Source organism: Athene cunicularia (genome assembly GCF_003259725.1).
Source record: "Athene cunicularia isolate RWA chromosome 18 unlocalized genomic scaffold, athCun1 chr18_part1, whole genome shotgun sequence".
In the NCBI taxonomy this organism is placed as follows: domain Eukaryota; kingdom Metazoa; phylum Chordata; class Aves; order Strigiformes; family Strigidae; genus Athene; species Athene cunicularia.
In genome coordinates, this window is record NW_020799123.1 from 1,940,677 (window position 1) to 1,960,635 (window position 19,959).

General features: G+C 41.6%; 1 protein-coding gene across 2 annotated transcripts in view; it reads right to left on the reverse strand.

Moving 5' to 3' along the window:
- Nucleotides 1-434: 434 nt before the first annotated feature.
- Nucleotides 435-19,959, reverse strand: part of MYH10 (myosin heavy chain 10) — a 101,059-nt gene continuing 81,534 nt past the window's right edge. The window contains exons 23-41 of one of the 2 annotated variants that reach the window (XM_026861132.1): nucleotides 19,749-19,886; nucleotides 19,086-19,209; nucleotides 16,710-16,881; nucleotides 15,756-15,968; nucleotides 15,511-15,655; nucleotides 13,869-14,075; nucleotides 12,706-12,810; nucleotides 11,536-11,688; nucleotides 10,949-11,197; nucleotides 10,186-10,398; nucleotides 9,474-9,686; nucleotides 8,012-8,173; nucleotides 6,457-6,585; nucleotides 5,126-5,214; nucleotides 4,753-4,876; nucleotides 4,441-4,649; nucleotides 3,476-3,584; nucleotides 2,951-3,123; nucleotides 435-2,124 (exon numbers count right to left, since the gene is read on the reverse strand). In XM_026861132.1, coding sequence (XP_026716933.1) covers nucleotides 1,980-2,124; nucleotides 2,951-3,123; nucleotides 3,476-3,584; nucleotides 4,441-4,649; nucleotides 4,753-4,876; nucleotides 5,126-5,214; nucleotides 6,457-6,585; nucleotides 8,012-8,173; nucleotides 9,474-9,686; nucleotides 10,186-10,398; nucleotides 10,949-11,197; nucleotides 11,536-11,688; nucleotides 12,706-12,810; nucleotides 13,869-14,075; nucleotides 15,511-15,655; nucleotides 15,756-15,968; nucleotides 16,710-16,881; nucleotides 19,086-19,209; nucleotides 19,749-19,886 — 3,072 coding nt within the window. In that variant the 3' untranslated portion in view covers nucleotides 435-1,979. The remainder of the gene's footprint in view (nucleotides 2,125-2,950; nucleotides 3,124-3,475; nucleotides 3,585-4,440; nucleotides 4,650-4,752; nucleotides 4,877-5,125; nucleotides 5,215-6,456; nucleotides 6,586-8,011; nucleotides 8,174-9,473; nucleotides 9,687-10,185; nucleotides 10,399-10,948; nucleotides 11,198-11,535; nucleotides 11,689-12,705; nucleotides 12,811-13,868; nucleotides 14,076-15,510; nucleotides 15,656-15,755; nucleotides 15,969-16,709; nucleotides 16,882-19,085; nucleotides 19,210-19,748; nucleotides 19,887-19,959) is intronic. The other variant, XM_026861133.1, reaches the window with a different exon arrangement.

Consider the following 19,959-nt stretch of genomic DNA (forward strand, 5'->3'; position numbering starts at 1 on the left):
CCCTCGAAGGAGGATTTTTGCCTTCTCAGAGCCACTGAAAGGTGTTTCCTCAGCAGCACTGCAGGGCCAGGCTCAGCTCTGGCTCAGATGCCCCCAAGTCCCCACACTGGAGCCCCCCCCAGCACACCCCATCCCTGACCAGCTCCTCAGGGGTGTGGGGTCACCCCCCAAAAACCCCCAGGTCAGAGGGGGTTGTTCTCACACAGCAGGAAAGCCCCTGTCAGCACCACCACCACCCCCCCCAGGAGCAGGAGGCACCAGCTGCCCTCTCTCACCCCATTTTTACCCCCATCTTCTCCCTCCCAGCCCTGGGTTTCCAGCCAGAGCCCCAAGAGGGCCATTAGACTTCAAAGGCAAATTCATGCTGTATTCAGGACAAAATAAAATAAAAAATCAACCCAAACAAACAAAAGAGGAAGAAGGGAAAAGGCAGCTTCCAGTCATAGTCTTGTTTATTAAGGTCTATGCCAGCCTCAGGAGATAGCTCTTCCGGTAAGTAAACAGAGCAGGCGGCCGCATCTATAATGAATAAATTTATTGTCTTACAAAAATCATTGTCTAGAAATATGGGTATACAAGAAAACAAGATATTTGCAGTCAGATGCCTGGTGGTCAACAGCCAGTTTGATTAAAAATATCCAAACACACACAACAAAACCTTTGCGACAGATGTTAAAGCTTTTAACCAAAAAAAAAGAAATCCATGTTTCTTGAGCATGTGGCAGAGGAAGTTTCCTAGTTAACACTGATTCATTGTCACTAATATCAATAATACCACTTGGACTAGAGAGGTACATGATATGAAGCACAGTCAAAATTAATACATTAAATCAGTTATATAGGCAAATTATATATGTAACATTGTCTTAGTACTGTAGTGTCTAAGGCACTTTCTGTAATGTCAGTTTTTCAGCTATTTAAACAAAAAGAACGCTAACTACTCACTGTAATACTGTTCAAAAAAAAAAAACCCAAAACAACAACAACAAAAAAAGGATTCACATCCACTGGCATGTTAACTCGTAGGCAGGCACCATCCACGGCAGCCCCGTGGCGGGCCCGCGCCAGCCCCCTGCTGCCCAGACACCTCCTCTCACCCTGCAGCCGCTCGGCTCCACGTCCTGAAGACTAACTCGGCCATAAATTAATAAATTAATTTTGCCTGTGTTGTATGTTTATTTTCCACTGGTGTTCACATTATACTAGCCTTAATATATATACAGGTCTGTCGGGCAGGGTAACAGCAGGTCTCTACAAACGCAGAAGTACTGTACAGATGAGGAACGGCGATGCTGTCTCAGTCTGCCTGTACTGCAGGAACACTAACTGATGAGCAGGTGCTGAGAACACTTCAAAATGATACTGCAGGTTAAAAATGGACACTACTCGTTCATCCCTACATTTCCCTCTAACCCTTTCCCAAGGCCTTTTCACATTTCACTCGCTGATTGTGTGCTGATCACAACAATTTAGGAGAAAAGAAAGATACAGGTGCAGTTTGGTCTTCAATGATCCAACAGACTCAATACAGCCCAGGGCCGCCTGAGCACGGAAGAAATGGAAGGATGCTGTCTGTACAACAAAGCATGCATAGTCATGACAATGGGTCTGTCCCAACCACCTACCCTCTGGGAATGAAGTTTCTGTATTGATAAAAAAAAAAAGTTTCATCCTTCACATGATGCTTTATAAAATGGCTTTACAATGAGTATCTGGAAAATAGATGCACTGAACAGAGACGATCCCATTTTGTTCACTATATATAAAAAAGCAGTTGTACCTATATCAGAAGCAGGGTACAGTATGGTGAGGCTGGAGAGCCTTAAGACATAGTTGACCTATGATAAGTAACCTTGTAGCATGCCGACGTGTCGTAAGGCAGATTTACGGCCACAAGGCAGTTGGGTGGTCAGGAAAGTCCTCCTCCTCCTGCCGACTCTGGTGTAAAAGGTCTCTGCATGCAAACGGTGTGATGGGCTCTACTCCGCGGGGGCCGGCTGTGCTTCGTTCACGTCGCTGCCTTTGCTCTCGGCGTCGTCGTCCGAGAGCTCCAGAGAGGCCCCTTCGATGTGCAGCTGGCGCCTCCCGGATCGACTCGAGGAGAAGGTGATGGGCCCCCCCCTCCTGCCAACAAGCAGCAGACAGGGATTGCTGCTGGGTCACGCCTCGCTCACAGCCCCAGGAAGACCCTGCTGAGCCACGGGGGAACGGGGCCACCACGGGGGAACGGGGCCAACCTCACACCCAGTGTCTTCAAACCCCCGCTCTGAGCAAGGGGTCAACGTGCCAGGCGCAGGCACGCTCTGGTATTCCTGCTTAGTTGACACTATCACCTTAATTTTGCAAGTCCCAAGTAACTTAAAATATTCTCTGTACAAGCACAGACCAAGTACTAACTAGAGCAGGTTCTCTTAAAAAAATATCAACTGCCTGTTTGTGAAGCACTGCAGCGCTCCTGCCATTCCGACCAGCAACCAGCTCAGCCCCCCTCCACCTCTGGAGGTGGTTTCTGTTCTGCAGCAGCCTCACTGCTGCTGACTCCCATCTGTACATGACACAGACCTTGATCTCCAAGATCTGCTCTCAAGAAAAATGCTGAAAACACTCCCACCAGGACAGGTCAAGAAAAAAGGGATCAGTACCAGTCCCTGGAAAAGCACAGCTGACCTGACTGTCATGTTTACCTATGGCTGGATTGAACTGGCAACCCCCAGGAACCTGCCAGCGTAAGTTCTGAGGAGTTCAGGCTCAAGTTGTAAGGAATATCCCTGTGCTCTGGCAGCTTCCTTCAGGCTCAGGCAGCAGCTCCCAGCAGGCTCCAGTTTGACCCATTCCCTAACATCAGAGGCTCTGCTGCTGCAGCTCCACAGCTGGATGTTCCCCAAGGACACAGACTGCGGGCCCCCAGGGCTTGGGCAACCCCCCGCCCACTGCCACCAGTGCCACTCACCTTAGCCTGTTCTTCAGGGTGCTGACCTCCCGGCTCAGGCCCTCGTTGGCCTCTGTGGCATCATCCAGCTCACGCTGAAGTTTACGTCGGGAAGCGTTTGCACGTGTGGCTTCCTCTTCAGCCTCCTCCAGCTGGCGTTTGAGCTGCTTCATTCTGGCATTTGCCTTTTCCATCTAAAATACAAAACCAGGTACTTGGAATCAAACTAGGCAGCTGCAACTCCACGACTAGGGCCCAGCTAACACAGCCCTCCCCAACCACCCCAGCTGGGGACAAGGTGTCAGCCTGGACGGGCAGAAACACTGCAGAGAGCTCCTGGGTCTGGGAGACCAGGATGTGTAACAGATCACACCAGGGCTAACACAGGGAGGTTCTGACTGCTGGGAACTGCTCTCGTGGTTTGGTCATCCAGACAAGACTCCATTCGATCTTAAAATACTTCTTAACAAGCCCTTCCTACTCCAAGTATGGGTTTATTTGCCTTGTCCGAGAAGCAGGCCTCAAAGTGTAAGCCCTTCCACCTACCTGCTCCTTGTACTGGTCTGCGTGTCGACGCTCATCCTCCACCTGCATGAAGACTTCTTTCAATTTCTTCTCTGTACGACGGACCAATTTGTTAGCAGCTGCTCTTTCCCTAAAAATAATCAAAAGCATAATCTGTCCCAGTATTTGAAGGCTGGGAACACAAGATCTGTCCTTTTTGAAAGGCTCTGGCCCCACTGTGTAACTGATACTCGAGTCCTCCTAACACACTGCCACCATCAACAGAACCAACTCAGTTTTGGTGTGCCAGTGGTTGGCTGGGGTGCAGCTTCGAAAGCACAAAGTCTTAGCACTGGAGCAATACGAGTATGGTGCGCCAGCTGAAACGAGGGATAAGGCGGCGCTTCTTCACAGTAAGATGGAACAGAGCAGCTTTAAAGTTACTGCTAACCAGTAACACGGTCTGCAGAGTCAAAGCACAGAAAGAACAGATGGTGATACAACAAGTCCACCTTCAGACTCTGGGAGCAACTAGATGAAAAAAAGGTATTTGGAAGACCAAGATGGCACAGGTAGACAGGAAGAGCTCCCTGCAGAAAGAATTCTGCAGATCATAGGATCCATCTCAAGCTGTCATGCCTAAGCTGTGGCTTCCTCTAACAAGAGACCAGGTGTCTCAAGGGGATGTTCCACCTTGTCTCAAGAAATTTCCACAGCACCTTGGGGATCCTGTGACTACCAGTCAACACAGCTCTTGAAGTTAACCACATGGATAATTCAGCAGTTTCAGTTATGAAGCAAATAGATTCTGAAACTCTGAACCCCAGTTACTTTACAGCAGTCTGGTTAAAGTGTGTCCCCTAAACAGTGGGTTTCCAGATAACAGACCCTAGTGCCTGTGCTGTAAGCTCACAGCTCAGCCCCACAAACACTTCAGGCATGGAGGTTTCAGACATTCAATTGATAGAGAAAACACAGGCAAGCATATGGGTTTTTTTTCCCCTTACTTGGCTTCCTGCTCAAGCTGTTCTTCTAGCTGCACAATCTTGGCTTCTAGAGTAGAAATTGTTGCCTTGAACTTAGACTTCACAGATCCCTCCAGTTCCTGCAGCTTGGCTTTCAGCTCTTTGTTCTGTCTTTCCAGCTGCTGCCGGGCATTTTCACTCTTCTGGGCAGCACTCCGCTCCCCAGCAAGCTCAGAATTAAGCGTGTCAACCTTTCAGAGGAGAATAGAAGATCATTTGGTGCTATTCAGAGCCGCCACCTACCCACACGCTGAAACAGATTGCCCCTACAGCATTGCCAACAAACGGATTCACCTGCAGTGTAGTCTTTCGGAACCGCTCATTGAGAAGCTCCATGTTGCTCTGCTCTTCCTCGAGCTCTTCCTCCAACTGTGCAATACGAGCTTCCAGCCGGCGCTTCTCATCCAGCAGCGCTGACCTAGAAAGGAAGTATTTGGGTCAAGACATGTTCAGATCTGATACAAAGCTACTGGCTATTTTGGTTCTGATGCTTTAGGCATTGCAAATTGTCATGAGAAGCTACTGTATCAGCAATTCTCTTCATAACAACATGGAATTTTTATCATGAAGACAGGTCAATACAGAATTTGCAAGGAGACTACTGAGAACTACAGCTGCTGGTGCTTGAAGTTCTTCAGATGCACAATTAATACATTTGGAGACTCACTTTCCTGAAGCACTGTTTGCAATCTCATCAGCCAACTCATCCCTTTCTTGCTCAGCATGACGACGGGCTCTTTCAGAGGCAGCAAATTCCTGTAAAGGTTTCGGAAAAGATTCATTACAGCATTAGGAATCTCAAAACTTCTGCAAACAATTTAGCCTTCTAATAACTTCTGGGAGATGCTGAGAAGTGTGACATCCCTGAGGTCTTTTAATGGATAAGCAGAAGCAACAGCTGTAGAAGCTAGCAGGACATATCTTGGTACTTCCACCCCTTAACCACCATACGACTACAATGGATTTACTTCGCCTTAGCCCTGAAGTGTTCTCCTTGTGCAAAGTTAAGGAAGAAAAAAAACAAATATCTGTGAAGATCAGTAGCATTCAAACCCTAAAACAGCAGGAGAAAAACATTGTCACATGCTCTAATAAACTCAGTCAGTGTAAAGTAGGCACTAAATTAACAATTGTTTTAGGTTGTTATAGAGTACATAGCATAAATGCAAGCAAAGTATAGAAAATAAAAGCTTTAGCACAATAGTATAAACAGCATTGAATCTCATAATAAACCTGTACTAAGTGGCAGAAACACTCAAGCATTTGCTAAGGACAATTTAATGCACTGCAAGTGCAAGACTGACAGTTTGAAGTTCACAAAAGAATGACATGAAGCCCCAGTAAGTCATCGGTTATCTGTAAAGGCTCAAACACTAAGTGTAGTGAAATCTGAGCAACTGCTTCAAACTTTGGTCTGCAGCTAACACAGGACAAAAAAAGAGGCAGTCTCTCACACAAGGCAATTCTGCTGATGTTTGACCTTGTGGCAGACCAAGGAGATAATGGGATAAGTGATACACAGCAAGACTTAGAGCTCTTACATAAATTGCCACAATGAGGGAACACGTGCCTGTAAGAGAAAGGGATGAGGACCTAAGAGGGCAGAATGATCAACGGACTTAAATGGTACACTGAGGTACTAAAGGGATTGTTAGGTTTTTATACATTTCCAATAATCAGTTTTAGTACTGACACCGTGCACTGAACCTGTCAAACTAACCACCTTGTGAATTTTAATGAGGCCCCAAATCTGTTTAAGCAGTGTAATAGCTTTCCTGCTACCCAGCTAGAGAAATGAAGCCCAGACTACCTGAATGATTCCTACAAAGCCATAAGTAGTTCACTAATGACCTGGGGCAGGGGGTAGAGAAAGTTCTCCTGGCTTTGTTCAACACACTAGATTGCTTTTCAGGTTGTTGGTTTTTGTTTTGGTTTTTTTTTTTTTTTTACTCTCAAACTTCACCTTACTCTAGCAAATTTCTTGGATTTCAGTCTCACCTCTTGGAGCTGTAGTATTTCTGCTTCAAGACCTTTGAGCTTCTTTTCACTCTCTTTGGACTGTGCAAAGATCTCATCTCTGGAGGCGCGGGCTTCTTCCAGCTCCCGCTGGTAGTCTTTCATTTGAGCCTGCATTTGGAAAGCAGGGGAACAAAAAAGCCATGCTGCATCAGGACAATCACAAGATTTATTAGTAGCTCTGAAGCATTTTGGCCCTTAAGAGGTAAGACCTTCCTCCCAAAGTGGCATCATTTCACTTAAATGCATTTTTAGTTCTTATTTTCATAGTAAGACTTCATTTTCTCATCTCTCCATCACCATTCCTTGTCAGAAATATCACATTCTAAGACTTCACCTCACTTATTTGGTATATTGTAGGAAAAAACTGTAATAAATAGCTGCTCAATTACATTTGTCATGAAACTTATAGAGTAAAGCTCTTGGAATGATTTTTAAAAAAAAGACTTAAACTGACTACAAACCCCCAAAATTTATTACAGGTAAGAAACTGTTCCTGGAGCAGAAGTAACACAATGCCCCATTTTGCACAGCTAGAAGCATTTACTTACGGATCCCTTAAACACTGTTAACACAGACTGAGATCTTAATCTGCACAAGTTTGACTTGAGATGCTAAACGAGTGAGTTGGAGAAACTGCATTTAAGTTGTACCTGCATCTTTAGAATACCACCAGTCACGAGAGCTCTTATTTCAGGTGCTTGTAGGAAAGTGGACAGAGGTCAGCTATGAACTCTCTCACTGTCCCCTATCCTCTTGGACTGGCAAATCAGGGTACTGCTAGTTACCAACATTTCTTGCTTTAATCTGTGCTCCCTGTTCAACCAGGGCTCAGTTCCAGAACTACCCTCATTCAGTTGAGGGAGGATTGCCAAAGAATTAAGTGGACAGGGCAGAAAAGCAATTTAATTTGCCATATGCTTTACATGGTCTTGCCATGGCCTCCTACTCCTGCAGCTTTGGGCCATGGCACTGAAGATTTTTGGCAAAACTGAATACTAACAAATGTTGAATATTTTTCTGAAAATGGGAAAAAAATTCTTGACACAAAGACTTGCCAAACTAAAAAGAATGGGCATCTTGAAACCTTTTAGAAGTAACTGAAATTTACTCCTCCTTTTTCTCTGGAGCGTTTTTGGCTGAACACGCGTTAAAAAGTTCAACTTGAGGAAGCAGCAGTCAGCAAAAGCTGTGCTCAAATCAGTAAATTCAAAGATACAAAGAACCAAAAATTTAAAAAAATGCAGCCTAGAAAGCAACTCTCAAGTAAATCCTTACACAATGTGTTGACATAAAGAAAAAGATGACTACCAAATAGAAGTACGTGGGGGACAATCTTCACTCCTTACCGACAAAAGGATGAGAGGAGTTTTGAGCAGGTGATAAGTTCAGGCCAGATACTTTATGACCTATGTCAGCATAGTCGAGTCTGAAACTCCTTTTGCCTTTGAGCTACAGGTGTGTTTCATGACAAGCAACACCCTCAGATAGACTGTCAGCAGGAGAGAAAGCAGCTCAGTCGGTTCGCTGTGCCTACCTGGAGCTTACGTAGCTGTTTGATTGCTTCATCTCGAGCCTTGTTTGCAGCTTCTATCTGACCTTCCAGGTCTTTCAGATCCATCTCCATTTTCTTCTTGGCTGCCACAGCAAGAGCCCTCTGTTTGCGCTCATCTTCCAGTTCTGCCTCCAGCTCTCGCACCTGTGAAATCAAGGTTAAAACAGGCTCAGTTCCAGGAATGGAGCAAACAAAATCCTAACAAAATGGTCAGCAACTCCAAAAGGCCTTTGCAGAGCAGAGTTAACATTACTCAACTGAAAGACTAAAAAATGCAAGCTACATGGGAAGACACTGCAGCTGGCAAAAAAAAAAAAAAATCCGCAAATTGAAAGCAGAGATCTCTCAACTGACAAAAAGGAAAACAAAGACAATAACTCAGCATCTGAAGCATTTCCATTTCATCTGTTCAGCTACTCAGCAATCAGCTTCTTGCCCAGCACATCTATCCACATTTAGGGCAGATGTCACTAATTCTGATTGAACCATAAAGAGAAATATAAGTAGAATCACCTTATTTTCAAGAAAAGAATTAAATCATTCCCTTTGAAACAGATGTGCTACTAGCATTTAGAAACCAATGACTTTTTTTTTCAAAACAAAAAAGAGAACTACCTAAGCAGCAAGCCAACATGAATTAAGCCAAACTTTTGCAAAAATAAAGCCAAGCCAGAAATGCCACAGGTTACCAACATGAAAGAATATATTTTGTTTTGAAGCAAACCTCCCTCCTCATGCTATGACAAGAGCTCTTGTCCAGTGCAAGATAATAGCAATTCTGCATTGCAGTGAACTTCAAAAGCCCTTCAAGCCATGTTTATTTCTAAGAGATCTCTATATTAGTGATTCTTAGGGACTGTACATTTTTGTTTTCTTGTGATAAATCACGGAATATTGGTTGCTTTTTCCTCAAAGCTTGATGCTAATTTAGAACCATCTTCTCTTACAAGCATGAAATCTTAAAGGCATTTCTTAAGTCTCTTCTGATCTGCTTTGTGTTACTAGAATTCTAAGGTCTGGCAAATCTTTGCCACAATTTTAGTTTAGGAATCTGTTCACTTAATTACAGTCTTCCAGTCTCTCTCGGCATCCATGGATTTGTTCCTGTGCATCAAATAGGATGAACCTGGAAGTCCAACTAACATACCCCATCCTTGAAATACACCCCAGCAGCAACAGCCAAACCTCTGCTTACATGCTAGTCCTTCAAAAACACTCAACAGTAACAGACTAACAGCTGACAGTGGCCAGTCCTCAACAAGATCTATTCTATTGCTTATAAAGATCTCTGCTTAGGAGTTCTATAGGATGGGATCTTTAAGCAAAGAGTTGTATTTTTCTGGTAGCAAGTTATGACCGAAGCCAAAGAGCTCTGGCAAAAGATCCTCACACCCTAGTAGGAAGTAAAGCAGGAAGTAACTGAAGTACAGTAAAACAAACATACTTGTTTAACCAGCATCCTCTTCTTCTCTTCATTCTGTTCATCTCTGGCTTGCAAGTCTCTCTCAAACTGGGCTTTCATAGCTTGCATGTTCACCTCCAAACGAAGCTTAGCATCTTCTGTGGCCTGCAGTTCATCTTCCAGTTCCTCCAACTGAGTCCTCATCTCTTCAACCTGTTGCTCTAAAGTTCTCTTTGACTTTTCCAGTTCATGAACCTAAACCACAAACATTAATCAGACCCTCTCCTTCAGGTATCTCAACATCAGCAGTTAACAGCAAAATAAGACATTATACAAACTCAATACACTACATTTGTGATGCTCTGAATTGGACAATGAATCAGAACAGGCAGAGCAGCATCTCTAAGTCTTTATTAGAGAACTCTGCCAACATCTGTGCAGATGGTTGGAGAGATGAGCTGTGCAATGTCACAGAAAAAAAGTAGTAATGAGACAAGCTCTTAAATCTAGTGCAGGTACCACTAGTCATTTGGCCAGCAACTTCTGCTCCCCACGTCTTCACATTGTTTGAGAAGTCCTGACGTGAATATAGGCCACCCTCTTATTCTGAGCATTATTTCCTCCAGAACTCTGGGTTATAAATTAGCTTCAAAAAGTTCTATTTTTGCATCCAATCTATTTTTCCAGCCAGGAAGTTTTCCTGTGTTATGACCTGTGCAGTATATAACAAAACAGGGTGTGGACTTGTACTTACATTTTTGCCCACATCATCTTTAGAGCTCATTAAGTCTTCCATATCTGCACGCAATTGTTTGTTCTGTCTTTCAAATTCTTCCTTTGCTTCCAGAGCTTCTTCCAAAGCCCGAGCCAGAGACAGTGCTTTGGTTTCCTTCTCCCTTGCTTCTGCTTCAGCACGATCTCTTTCCTCTGCATATCTGGCAGAAATGTTCTTTTCTTCTGCCAGCATCTGAATATAAGAAACAATTAATCCATCTCATAAGTAGTACACAATCAGGTCCTTCCTGCCTCAGGTGCTTAGACAATGAAGTGGTTAATGCTTTAAGTTTAGCTGATCTTCAGAAGCTGTCTAGTCTCTCAATCTTGACCAAAGTGCTAGTAAGAAAACAGCTACTTTGGGATGAGATGAGGAGAGCACGCTACTAATCAAGATTAAGTAAGTTTAGTATTATTATCATCATCTTTCAGTCTTAACATCCTTTCTTAGGTCTATCTTGAGGGAGTACAATAGTAGTAAAGTTTTTGTTCCAATATGATTTCCTTTTTGTACATAAAGAGCTTATTACTCGATCTAGCAAGACTCAAAGCTGGCATTTAGCTCACCGAAATTATAAGTGACAAGTTACTCTTAAAGGCCAAGCTGTTCACAAAAGATTTATCAATAACCACAGTACTCATCAGACCCTTCTTTATATGAGGCTCATTTATGCAGTAACAATACAAAAAAGATGCCATTTAAAAATCATAGAAAGCAGCAAGGTGACAGGAAACTAGACTACCTGATCAAACTTCTTCTGCTTTTTCTCCAAGTTAGAAACAATCTGGCGCTGATGATCTAGGTCTACCATCAAGTCATCCAGCTCTTGCTGCAGGCGATTCTTTGTCTTTTCTAGTTTGTCATAAGCCATTGCCTTCTCCTCTAGGCGTTGGCTTAAGGACTCCATATCCTTCAATAATTTTTTCTTATTTTCCTCCAAGCCTTCAATGGTTCCCAAGTCATCATCTACCTTTTTCTTAGCATCAGCCAACTGAAATTTAACAAAAGAAAATAATGTTCCTCAGTGAGTCATGAGAAGGAAAGAAAGGCACGACGTCCAAAATACAAAACCAGAAAGAGATGTTACTACTAAAGTAACACAAAAATTTTGAGTTAGTAGGATACTAAGTAGGGGAAAGTTCTGTCCATTGCAGCTAGTTGTACTGGTCATTATTGCAATGGAGAAACACCACAAGGAATTTTATTCCAGAATCTGATCTAGGTACGTGTGCAAATTACATGACATTTTTCTGAGGGGTTTAGGAGACGGGTTCATCTCACCTGGAACACGTAGGCCTTGCAGAAGTTCTGCCATGTACAACAGCTTACCTGTAACTGCAAGGCGAGCATCTGTTTCTCCAAGTTCTTTCTGGCCTCCTCTTCCTCTTCCTGCTGCTCTTGCAGGTTGTTCTTCTCTTCTTCCAGCTGCCTAATCCTACTGCTCAGGTTGAGTTTCTGGCGGGTTTCTTCCTGAAGCAGCTCCTGTTACACAAACAGGCATATTGGAAGTTCATAATGTGTTCACTGCAGCCTCGGGCTACCACCCTCCTCTATATGGAATTTCAGGTTTATTTTTCCCATAGCATTTTTTGCACAAGGACATGTTTATGAAGACATCCATAATTTGGGTTTCCCAATAAGCACTGATCATTCATTCTGGGCACACTTAAACCTTTATAAAGCATGTTTCTGATAAGGGAATCCATGCCAACATTCTAGAAGTTAATGGATGATAATATTCTGTCCTTAAAGGGATGAGCACAAAAGTCACCTTCAAAATTTTTCTTCTTTCAGACAAGTATAGAGTAGCTATTTTAAACCACATGAGAAGAATATATAGCAGCAAATCCTGCAATAGCAGCATGCCTCCAAGTTTTGTTCCATTGCTTAAATATAAAGGTCAGTTTAAAGATAGCTGTAATTTGGCAGGGGAAACTTCTGTCATAATGGAAACTAATGAAAGGTGTAACCACCATCCCCTCTCCTCCACCCTGTTCCTCAGAGAGCTCTCTAATTGTGATTAACATTATTCAAGTAGTCAAAATTAGCATTTTAATACAAGGGGAAAAAAGAGTGTATTTAAGTGATGAATACATGCATAAAGCTGCATTATTTAACTCAAAAACAAATACTGTCAGTCTGAACTTAAGCTGTCAGTAAAAGACAGGATATTGTCCCTCATGCCTTTCATATACCCCAAGGATCTTTACATTAACATTCTACTTAGAAAGGTTTCTTTGACTTAATTCTTATCTCCCACAGAGACCAGTTTGAAAGGCTACAGTCTATCAAGCAGTGAATCTTAAATAATGAAAAACTGGCTCCACATGTAGCTGAGCAATCATTATACATCACATTTCACTAGACTTCAATAGGAAATACAGCTTCTACCCAAGGGACTTCCCAAACCATGAGTGAAAATGTATTTTTGTTATGGAGTTAGCATTTCAATGAGGAACAAAGCTTCAGCGCAAAGTTCAAGCTTTACTGCACACACACCTGTGTATCCTGAAGCTGAGATTCCAAACTAGCCGCATCCTTGGCAAACTTAATGCCTTTCTTCTCTGCTTCCTCCAGGAGACTTGAGACATTATCCAACTCGTTCTGCAAAGCAAGTGGTCTAAAGGTAACAGCATGCAGCTAACTCACTGCAAAGCCTACATCCCACTGGGAGCTGGAACTGCAGAACATAAACCTCAACGAATTCCAGGTATGGCAAGACAACAGATCCCAACAGAGACATAAAACAAGCTAAAAATATTGAAGTTTGGCTAGAAGCTTCAAGCTGGACGTCAGTCTTGAACTTCCACGGTATAACATAAGAGTTAAGCATAGCTATTTAGCAGAGCACATCACTCCAATATCTGTATTCATACATAAATTCTATTTTTAATTATAGGACCATATATTTTATGTGACCATTAATTCAGGGATTATCAGGGTAGCAGCTGGGTTTAAAGCATCATTGCAAGAGAAAAGGTTACTGCCAGGTGCCAGCTCTTCTTGGTATTTTAGACCACGCTACTTTTTTATACAGTGAGAGACTACACAAACACTTCCACTGAAAAGAACTGGGCCATTCCATTTTTGAAGTACTTTAGTTTGATTTACCTAAAGTACTCATTGCTGTTGGTTTAAGTCAGTCCTGATTGTATTTTGCATATTTTCTCCATTTCCCAGAAAACTGGGCCTTTACTTGCAATCCCTATCTGCCTAGCTCCCAATTTTGAAGCACAAAAGAAACCTGTGGCCACCATCAATCAGTCCATTTTCACTCACACCTACGAATGAGCTCAGCCCAATCTACTCAATTCCATATCCAAGTCAAAAACCAGGAGACCAGCTGTCAGCAGCTTGCCTATGCAGAGCTCCTACAGGATTTGTCTCCAGGATGGGAAGCCACATACTTAAAAGCCACTATGATTCTCACATAGCTCAGAAAGTTCAGGATTAATGTCATGGCTGTCTGCTATCTCCACCTTAGGCACGTCACCACTAAGTGCCCTCAAGTACGTGACAGTGCATGAGTGAGGTTACCTCCCATGTCAACTACAGGCCCAGTTCCTGTAGATCGAGCTGCATCTTTGAAAGTAATTTCTGCAGATGGTTAAGACTTTTAGTTTCTTGCCTATTTTTCAGCAGTTTATGACTTACAGCCTTACCTGCAGCTTGTTAGCTTTCTCCGCCAGCTCCACCCTCAGTCTTTCACCTTCTGTGAACTTAGCAGTTAGCTCTTGTACCTGAGCATCAAGCTTCTTCCTCTTATGTTCAGACTCTGCCTTGACCTGCTGCAGTACCTTCACTTCACAGGCTAACTCCTTGTTGTCGGACTCTAGGCCTTGCTTGTTTTTTTCAAGATTTGCTTTGAACTATGAAAGACAAAAAGGAAAGAAATTCAACACTTTGTTACATATGAATAAAGTTTTCTGCTAAAAAAAGATATTCAGACCAGCAAATCGGGTTTACAAGTCCAGAGATAAAACAAGTGCTCAGCAAGTTGTAAGTAGGGAGTGTTTAAAATGCTGCCATGTAACATTCTGTATATGTTGGCCAAAGACTAAGTTAATGCAAGTTATTTCACTCTCAGATATCACAGGTAAAGTGAGGATCAAACATACTTCTACGAATTTACCAAGATCTGGGATGTCACTGCTGTAAAATGACTGTATGAGTAGCACCGTAAGTAAGAAGGAATGTGCCCATTAAGAGATCAGCATGGCTCATATCACAGAAATAAAAAGGACAGCTATCAACTAAAGCCGCCCTGATTTTAGTAGGCATAGCAGCCTGGAAGTGCATAACAAAGCACTTTTCACCATTGCACTGACATTTGTCAAAAACCTTTTAAAAAAAAGCAGTAACTGGCATAAGGGACCTTTAAGTGCCATTCTTAGTGTATCACCAGAACTGACATCACATCACAGGACCTTTGTTTAATACTGCAGGGTATTATCTTTTCATGCTCTTATTGAGAATATTTAATGATCAAGGAGCAGAAGACATGCATAAGATCTTCAGGTGAATAAACTATGATTTCCACCAGCTCTAATTACTATATTTCTCACTTAGTATTTTAAAATACTAAGTAAGGAAGCTTGAAGTATTCCCTACATAACAGTATTACTACAGTATACGAGTTGTTCATACATACATTTCTAAATGACCAAAACTATCATTTCATGAACCAAAAGATACTTCTTTTCTTTGGCAGAGTTGGAATAATTCTGCTTTTGAACAAGGCACTCAAGCTGCACTGGTAGGAACCGTGCTACCCAGGTGTGCCTCCTCCTGCCTGCTCTGTGGTGGTTACCAGAGAACACACTACAGCTGTGCAAACTGGCAAGGCACTCCAGAGATCCAGCACTAGAGGTCACAGTACAAGCATGAGGTTAAGAGTGGCTGGCAGAACTTTTACACTACCTGCACTCACAGTTTGTAATTTGTGAGTGCCAACATTACAGTTACCTTATTTAGAAGTATTCTGCAGTTCACTCATGCAGAGAAGCTGTTTTTCACCAAATAAGCATGTGGACTGCAGGAGAATTCCTACAGACTACTACATGTTTTATCTCTAGGTGTGCCATTTTGAAGTCTAATGAACACTTCAGAGAGATGCCAAGACTGTTTAATAGTTACAATATATTCAAACCAGCATGATGTATTTGTGTCAATTTACAATGGTTATGTGTGTATAGAGGACAACTTAGTTCTGCAGATACCAGTGGAGGGGACCGCAACACTTATGGTACTTATAAGAAGTCCTGAAGCAGAAAAGTGTATTTCTGTAATTCATTTACTTCTCACCCTTTTGGCCTGTTCAAGTTGTTCAGAGAGCTCTTCCAGGGCAGTAGCATGCCTCTGCCTGATTTCCTGGATCTGTGCTTCATGGTTTTTGGTTTCCTCTTCAATTGCTTTCTTCAGTTCAGCCACCTCCTGCTCACGCTTTGTCCTAGAGGAAGCATCAAGGATTATCAAAATCAACATTTTAGTCTTTTGTAAACTAAAGGTGAATTTTAAAGGTGCCTTTTTACACAGACATATGATTCTACCTCAGCTCTTGCTGTGCTGCAGTGGTATCCAAGGTATCTTCCAGTTCAGTTTTTAAAGCCTCCAACTCTTCACTTAAATCTCTTTTTTGCTTTTCCGCCTTGTTGCGTGATGCCTTCTCAGATTCAAGATCCTCCTGGAGTTCTGCAATTTGAGCCTGCAACTCTCTTATCACTTTCAGTGCATTGTTTTTCTGAACTGCTTCTTCATCACCTCTGTTAAACAGAGGCACAACAGTTAATAATAGCTCATACCTTCAGATCTATTCTCATAACAGTCTAGCATTATTTATGTACATTAATGATATATTAACTTTTCAACTAGAATAGAATTGACTTTCTATATCTTCATAGATAGAAAGTCTCTACTGTTATTCTCAGAATCCTGACAAGCACAGTGCCCCAGGTACTACAGAGGCACTATCAGAATGATCAAGCTTTCAAGTTTACATTCAGGTATTCCAATTTTGTAGATCTCAACACTGTCCCAAAAATGCAGTGTCTGCAGATTTTTCTCTTTGTGCAAAACTATAGACCATTACTCAAAAATTACAAAATGTCTTTAGCTTATATCATAACATGTGACTGCAAGACTACCACAGAAGCCTTGGTGTCTGAAAAACCCAATCACTGTAAGTACCCTGTTAAGACAACTCACAATTACATGGGTTTTTTTTCCTCCTGAGACAACTCTAGGAGACTAAATAAGCTTCCAGAGCCCAAACACTATTACACCCTGGTGGAACTTTTTTGAAGCTTTGTAAAGCAAGTCAAACACAGTTACTTTTTTTTGCCATGTCTACACACAGCACTGGTGTCTAGAGATGCTCTAATACAAATGTGAACTGGCTTCTTTAACATTCCCTGTTCTGATACATTTGCAGTCAGCTAAAATTCTGTCTGGCAAAGCAGTTTTCTACCACACTTCTGTAGTCACAAGCACCATCATGCTCTGACCTAGCAAGAGCAGCCTGAAGTTCTTCCTCTTTCTTGGCCAGCTGGATCTTCAATTCTTCAATCTGGGCTTGCAGCTCAGCTATTTGGTCCTGTAGGTCTGTTGTTTCACCATCAAGTTTTCTTTTAGCTTTTTCTAATTCTTGACGGGTTTTTTCCTCCTTTTTCAAGCGCTCTAAGGAAACAAAGAATTGTATTTATATGCAATTTTTTTCTCTTGTCATCCTCAGACGTTTCAGGGGTGGGGCCATGGGGTGGCAGTAAGGGTGAGAAGTTTATTGTGTCAATTCCTTCTCCAGTCTGCAGCTGGAAAGCTGACTGGGAAAGATGAAAAAACAAAGTAGAACTGTACCGTTTATACAGAAAGTCAAGAAAAAGCCAGTGAGTAGAGAAAAAAGTTTGAAATAAGAGAACAGAAACATAACATCATCTTGATAGAAAATAAGGAGTGGAAACTCACAGAAGAGCAGTTCGAGCTGTTAAGCCAGATAATAACAGACATCAAGATTCAAAAATTAAAATCAACTATGGACTGGAAAAAAATTATGGCTTGCATAGTTTTGAAAGGGCTAGGCTAGACTCCAAAAGGTCTATTGGAAAATAGTACAGCTTAAAGAAAATTTGGATAAACTGTTTTTGCAATATGTGTGGCACCAACTCACATCCCATTGGTATTTAGCAAGACTTTGAACCCTGACAGCCTCCTGTAATTTACTTGTGTAGCTGAGATACACCTGCTCTAAGGTATTTCTCTGTGAAAACTATCCAGTTATCAGTGTCATAGCAATAAAACACATTTAGTTCATCTGCATGTTGTCTGATTAAGACAGTTACCAGCTGCATTGTTTACAGCTAGCTAATGACCAGGTATGTAGTTCATCTAAGAGTAAGGTTTTGCTTAGCATAGCATTAGCACAATTCCAAATGCATTAGCATAAAAATAAGTTATTAGACTTGTTCAATACTTTGTGGGTCCTCAGCTGAGGTTTCCCTCACACTGTTCCTAAGCCTGCTACTGAATCAGGACATCTTCTAACAGAAAGGGAGCCATGCTCAGGAATCATCTCTGAGAGCCACCCAGGGCTCTTTGGGATTTCCAACAACCTCAAATAACACTGGTTTTCTCTAAACAGTTCCTCATTCAAAAAAATAGTACTTCTTTGTTTTTACATTATAATCCTGGTGAGTGACAGTTAGAACAGTGTCACAAGACTCAATTTTGCAATTGGAAGAGTTCATAGTAAACTGAATTATATTTTGTTTCCCAAGTATCAGTGCCTAGCCAAGACCCTAGGAGAGAAACCTTAATGGCTTCTTGAATCATCTCCAAGAGTAGATATCATTTTACTGTGCTTTACTAGCCAATAAATTGCATGTCTTATATTTAAGCTTTAATTTCCATTTCTAAAGTCATCTGTCTTGGAACAGTACCATAACCAAAACACATCTGTCAAGTAACTTCAGAAACACTAGTCCTGATTCAAGCACACAACTACTTAAGCATTATTCTCCAGGGAGCAAAGCTTACTTATGCCCATCTTAAGATCTCTGAATATAATTTTTAAATAAAAGGTACATCAATCACCTACTATCCCTGTTAGTTCAATACCTTCCTATACAGATAAGATTAAACTTTGGTATTCTTCCATAAGTACATCAGTTTTAAAATATGTGGTATGACTGACCATAATACAGTAAGTGAAAAAACATTTCCAAATTAGGGCACAGAGTGTAACATTGCCTTATATTTTGCAATTTTGACTTGGCAGTTTATTAATATTGCACAACAGATATTTACAATAGCTATATAAGTAATTTAAAAAAAAAAAACACATAAAAATCAAGAAAGGTTAGATATAGTTTGACAACACATGCAAAACAATCAGAAATAAATGGCCAAAGAAGTGGAACCATTTTAGATAAGCAAAGCATTAAGAAAAACAATTCAGATTTGCCTATTCAAAAAATACTGGAAGCCTAATGAATGCCTATTAACATTCTTCCAGAAATACATTGTTCTAGTATGTTATTATAGAAAAGTGTAGCAACGTCCCAAGAGACAGCTATTTTACCTTATTTCTAAGGGATGCATGTAACAACATGGATTTCTGAGTGTGTCTATAATCAAATGGATTCTCAAAAAATGAAAACCTAACAAGCTAAACATGAGAAAGACTGAGCAGCCAGATGCAACAAGGTTGCAAGCAACACAACTTATTTTCAAGACTTGGATAGACACCTTACTAGCTGTTGTTTTTTTCTATATATAAGGTTACACTTAGCAGGCTGGACCAGATAGCACATACACTGTAACAAGGGATTCATTCCCTTCTAGCATGATGTCCAAGCTGCTAACAGGTAAATGGAGTAAGAACAAACCTTCCAAATCAGTGATCATCATTTCCTGCTTGTTCTTGAGTTTGGCCAAGTTTTTTGCCTTTTCTTCTTCTTCAGCCAGCTGAGAAGTACATTCAGCAATTCGATCCTCCATCAGCTTTTTTTCCTAGTTAGAAGGGGAGAAAGAATAACTTCTGAAGCACAATTTGAAGAGTCTCTAAGCAGCACAAATAACTGAAAATACAAAATCCATACAGAGGTTTTAAACAGTATATATAATACAGATTTTATTTCAAGTGACTGACCTGTCAATAGTAAGGATCAATTGGAATAGTACAGAAACACGAACATTTGTTTTCCAAGAAAGTGAGACTTGGAATTTAACACATGGGAGGCCTGGGTTTAGGACAGCATTTGTTGTACACTTTTGGAAATCTGTTTGCAAACAACAACAGCAGCAACGACAAACACTGTCTCCAGCTCTTAGATTTGGAAGACTTATGAAAAGGGGAAGAATGCATGACAAATACCTCTTTTTTGAAGGTCAGTTCAAAAAAATCTCTATGTGTCTCAGCTTCAAGCTGTTCAAGCCTTCAGATGTAAGCTTTACAGATAATGTAATAGAAGTCTCAAATGTTTTGAGAGGTATCACTTGGCATCACTACTACTTATGTGGAGAATCTCCACGATGCATACTGGTCTCACCTTCAAAAACTTGGAATTTTGGTCCTCCAACAGTAGGATCTCTTCCTCCATTTTCTTAATCTTGGCTTCAGCTGTCACTTTTTCAAGCTGCAGCTTCTGTCGAGCTCCCTCCTCCTCATCAAGCTGCTCCTCTAAGTCCTGGGGAGAAAAGCAATTGCATCTGTGCATTTTCCAGGTTCCCCATGTGTTAATTTTTTTTGTTGCTTTCAAC